Raw genomic sequence first — 4,383 nt, 5'->3', positions numbered from 1 at the left:
GTCATTATTGCAAAAACACCCTGGTCACCTTAAGAAAGATTGCTGAAAACTAAAATAGAGGCAACAACAACAGGCAAAGGAAGAAAAGAAAAGGAACTTAAAGAGACCTTGCCTTTCCTCCTTATTAATATTCTGGGCGAAATAGAAAGTATCTGAAATTGAGAACAAACATAAACTCTTACTGACACTGAGCTGCATTATCTGTAGTATATCTCACCTTATTACAAGGTCCCATTCCTTAAAGTAAACCGTTTAAATGGTGGGTGTCACTAATATTCCTGTATTGGCACATAAATCTTACCCTATAGCTTTTCAAGTAGGCCCTTTACAAGATACTTGTATTTTTCTCTTCATTCTCTAAGCCACTATCCATTTGATAGGAAGAAATTTCTTAGAACTATATAATACCCATATTTCTTTTTCCCAAAAGGGTAAAATGTTTTTAGAATTAGAAGACAAAGTTGAATTACTAGACACCATGAATTTTTCAGAATCTGATCCTTTTAAATTAACAAGCTACAATTTATATTGCCATAGAAGACACCGAATTATTGACCGGTAAACAATTACAAAAAGTGTTAAAGGCGATACCTGATTCGTTGTGGTCAAAGTCTTTCACTGATACTGGAAAAATTATCTTGACTTCTCCAATCAAAATTTAAATAAACCCATCAAAACCTCTTCCAAACCTTAAACAGTACTCTTTGTTTTTTTTAAGTAAATATATTTTTTTAATTATACTTTAAGTTCTAGGGTACATGTGCACAACATGCAGGTTTGTTACATAGGTATACATGTGCCATGTTGCTGTGTGGCACCCATCAATTCGTCATGTACATTAGGTATATCTCCTAATGCTATCCCTTCCCACTGTCCCCACCCCATGACAGGCCCCAGTGTGTGATGTTCCCCTTCCTTAAACAGTACTCTTTAAAGCTAAAGGCTTTAGAAGGAATACAACCTATAGTTCTAGACTATATAAAAAGAGGTCTGATTATTCCCTGTAGAAGCCTATGTAACACTCTAATCCTTCCTGTAAAAAAAACCAAATGACAGAGGATGGAGGATTGTAAAGGATCTGAGAGCAATTAACAACATAGTTATTCCTTGCCATCTGCTAGTGTCAAACCGCCATATGTTGTTGACTACCATCTCCGCTGAAGGTGAGTTTTTACTGTGATAGATTTATGCAGTGCATGTTTTAGTATTCCTGTGGATAAAGACAGTCAATTTCTCTTTGCCTTCACTTGGGAGAGCAGACAGTACAATGGACAGTCATGCCTCAGGGATACACTGAGAGCTCAACTTACTTTTCACATATATTTGTGATATCTGAGATCTCCCAGATATTGACTTCCTTAAGAAATCCAATCCCGCCTTAGTATGGAACATAACATCCTAGTAATGAGTCCTCCTAGTGACGGGACATGAAACTCCAGAACATAAAAGAAGTCAAAACTATTGAGATCATCTGCAGTGCTTTCTTTGAAAGATCTTGATGAAAAGGCAGAAATGTGAAGATAAATAAAAGTTAAAACGCTGTTCAAACCCCATAAAACACTTTAAGCTTTGGGTGAGATGTGACTGTGGTCTGAGTCATGTAGCTTGTGATTGTAACTTCTGATTTTTTTTTTTTTTTTTTGTAGCCACTGACTTTATTGATCTAAAAATCTTCACAAGGACAATGACTGTTCTGTGAAGAAAAGGAGCCAAATGGCCTGAAACACTAGAAGTGAAGGTAAGGGTGAAGGACAGGGCCAGAAATCCATCAGGAAAGTTGGTGTCACCAGGGAACTGGCAGAGGAAAAGGAAGGGAGGTGCATGCAAGAGTTAGAATTGCAAAAAAGTTGAAATGATTAGGGGAGAAAACTCCTGAAACACCCCTGGAGTCCACTGGATACAAGCACAACAACAGCAATCATTTCCTTTGTAGAGGACAGAGGAGGAGTCCCCTACTCGGCTGCAAACTCTGGAGATGCAATGCTGGGGCTGGGCATTGAGGGCTCCCCAGAAAGCATCACAGGAAGGTGTCACACCACTCTTGAAGGTATCCAAAGCAGTCCTGGGGCTGCTTGGCTTTGGTGCTACATGTGTCCTTCAGCCATACCTGGGCAAGGTCTTCCTCTTTCTTTAGCACCAGAAACTGACCAAGGACAACACAGGCCTTGTCAAAGCCCCTTTCCTCCAGCTTCTTCCCCAGCACTTCACCAATACCAGCCAGGCTCCCTACCGGTTTTCCCCCATAGGCTCTGCCGTGAAGCCTCAGTGCTTTCGGGAGGTTGTCATCTTAATCAAGCTTAATCAGCAGCTCCAGTTCCCATAAAGGTACCTTCTACACCAGGCCTCTCTGGCCAATCTGCTTTTTACACTATGGATTAACTTTGTTCCTCGTTGTTTGTGTTCTGTAAATGACTAGGAGAGACCAGAGACCAGACCCTCTCTCCTTGCAATCACTAATCTTTGTTACAGATTATCATCCTCTTTTATTGTCCTGTACCTAATTCAGGCCAGATGGTACAAAAGATTCCATGACTGTTACATCTTCAGTGTAGAATGTAAAATTACCTTTCCTGAAAAGAAAAAGACTGCCATAACTAATAAGGTTATTGTACCTATACATAAAGCCTTATATAGAAAGGGTTGAAATTCTGTGAAGCTCCCCAAACTTATCTATGTAAATGAGCCCAAACTTCTACACTTTCAAACACTGACTTTCGTTTTTTGGAATCTGTGCTTCCCAAGTGGCCATCCTCAACCTTGTGCTTGAATAAACTCTCTTTAAACTAGATTCTAACCCTTTTGATTATTCGATGTTGACAAGAGACTGAGTATGCTTCCTAAATTCCTTAGGGAGTGGCTAAGCTGAGAATCAAACTCCAGCCCATATTCTGAATCAGTGCTCTGTATCGCCTCTCACTGGATGTCAGTGGGCACCACGGAGAAAATCACAAAACAATGGAAAATAGGGAAAGGATTTAACTTTATTGAGCATATTACTATGGTCTGGAAAGTTCTATCATTGTATTTCATTATTATGACAATGTAATGAATGACTATTACTTACTAATACTTGTAAGAAAGGTTAGAAAACTTGCCCAAGGTCACAGACAAGGATTAGCCCTCAAGAAACTTATTTCTGCTGGGAATTAACATAAACCCAGAAGAAACTGGCATAACTACAAGATAATGTCAAATCTGTAGTAGAAATAAAAACATAGTAAAATCTCTGAGGAAAGAGTGTTCAGTCCAAGGGAGATGCTGGTGATACATCCTGGAGAAAAAGGAGGTTGTGATCTAAGGCTTGATGAACAGATTTGGATAAACAGAAAGAAGGAATAAACAGCATTGTTCCTGACTTTTGTTCTTTTCTATACTTGTAATTTTTTAAAACATTTTATTGTTTTACAAGATATGGGCTTTAGGGTTAACAAAAGGTCTTTTCCTGATTTACATCATTTTATAGGAACTTCTAAGCAGGGACAGATGCCTAAACTTAGAAAACCATAGGATATGTAAGGGGAAATCAAGAGCAAAGAGGTTATTCTCTTAAGGTTAGAGTAAGGGGGCAAGAAGTAGACGTTGAGAATGAAAAGAAAGAAAAGTTTAGAGGAGAAAAGTGAAACGTAAGGAAGAAAAGTGAAACTCCCGTAAGGAAGTCTATTTTGAAACATGGCTTGGGTTCAAAACTTTCATGGCCCAAGCCACTGACCTGTATGGTCTTAGAGAACCTTTCATAATTAAGATGTTGCATTGTGTGTGTGTGTGTGCGCGCGCACGCACGCATGTGCATGCACGCACGTTCATTTTTAAAGAATTTTAGAGATACAGAAGAGAAGAAAGGTTTTCTCAGCCAAGACTTTTGCCAGCCTTCTCAAATCAGTAACACGTTGTCTCAATCCGGGGAAGTATTGCTACTGCTTAGCATTTGGGGTGAAGCCAACTGCGATATTCAGCAAATATGAGTTTCATCCTCTTGAAAATAATTGCTTTTACATCTTGTGACATCTTTCATGGACTCTGCAATGAAAATAAATTATAATTTCTTCGGGTGGGAGAAACTAAATTAGAAAGAAAAATGATTAGAAACAGAAGGCAGCTTGACGCTTGTGATGCCAGATTTGTTCAACATGTGATTCGAAAGCTGTGGATAAGTTTTTCTGGCCGTTCTCCCAATTAACAACCTTTAGCTTACTTAAAAGCCAAAATCCGTGACTCAAAAGAGTGTGCTAGGAAGAAATTTTTGACAGATAAAATTAGCTATTCCTGGCAACATCAAATAGCATATACATATACTCATGTACCTTTTTTTTTGGAACAAAGCTCGAAATATATCAAGATCTAACTTAAACCGCTCCCAGGGCTCCAGACCTCAATTATAATAGT

General features: G+C 38.8%; 1 protein-coding gene across 1 annotated transcript; it reads right to left on the bottom strand.

Annotated features, from left to right (window-relative positions):
* Positions 1 to 2,017: 2,017 nt before the first annotated feature.
* LOC126949830 (barrier-to-autointegration factor-like) lies at positions 2,018 to 2,286 on the bottom strand. Its single transcript, XM_050782661.1, is given in 2 exon segments — positions 2,018 to 2,238; positions 2,241 to 2,286. Coding segments are annotated over 2 exon segments (267 nt in total).
* Between the last annotated feature and the right edge of the window lie 2,097 nt (positions 2,287 to 4,383).

The sequence above is a fragment of the Macaca thibetana genome, chromosome 3, assembly GCF_024542745.1.
Source record: "Macaca thibetana thibetana isolate TM-01 chromosome 3, ASM2454274v1, whole genome shotgun sequence".
NCBI classification, from domain to species: Eukaryota; Metazoa; Chordata; class Mammalia; order Primates; family Cercopithecidae; genus Macaca; species Macaca thibetana.
The sequence above is the reverse complement of the archived record's forward strand: the minus strand, read 5'-3'. Positions and strand labels throughout refer to the sequence as shown.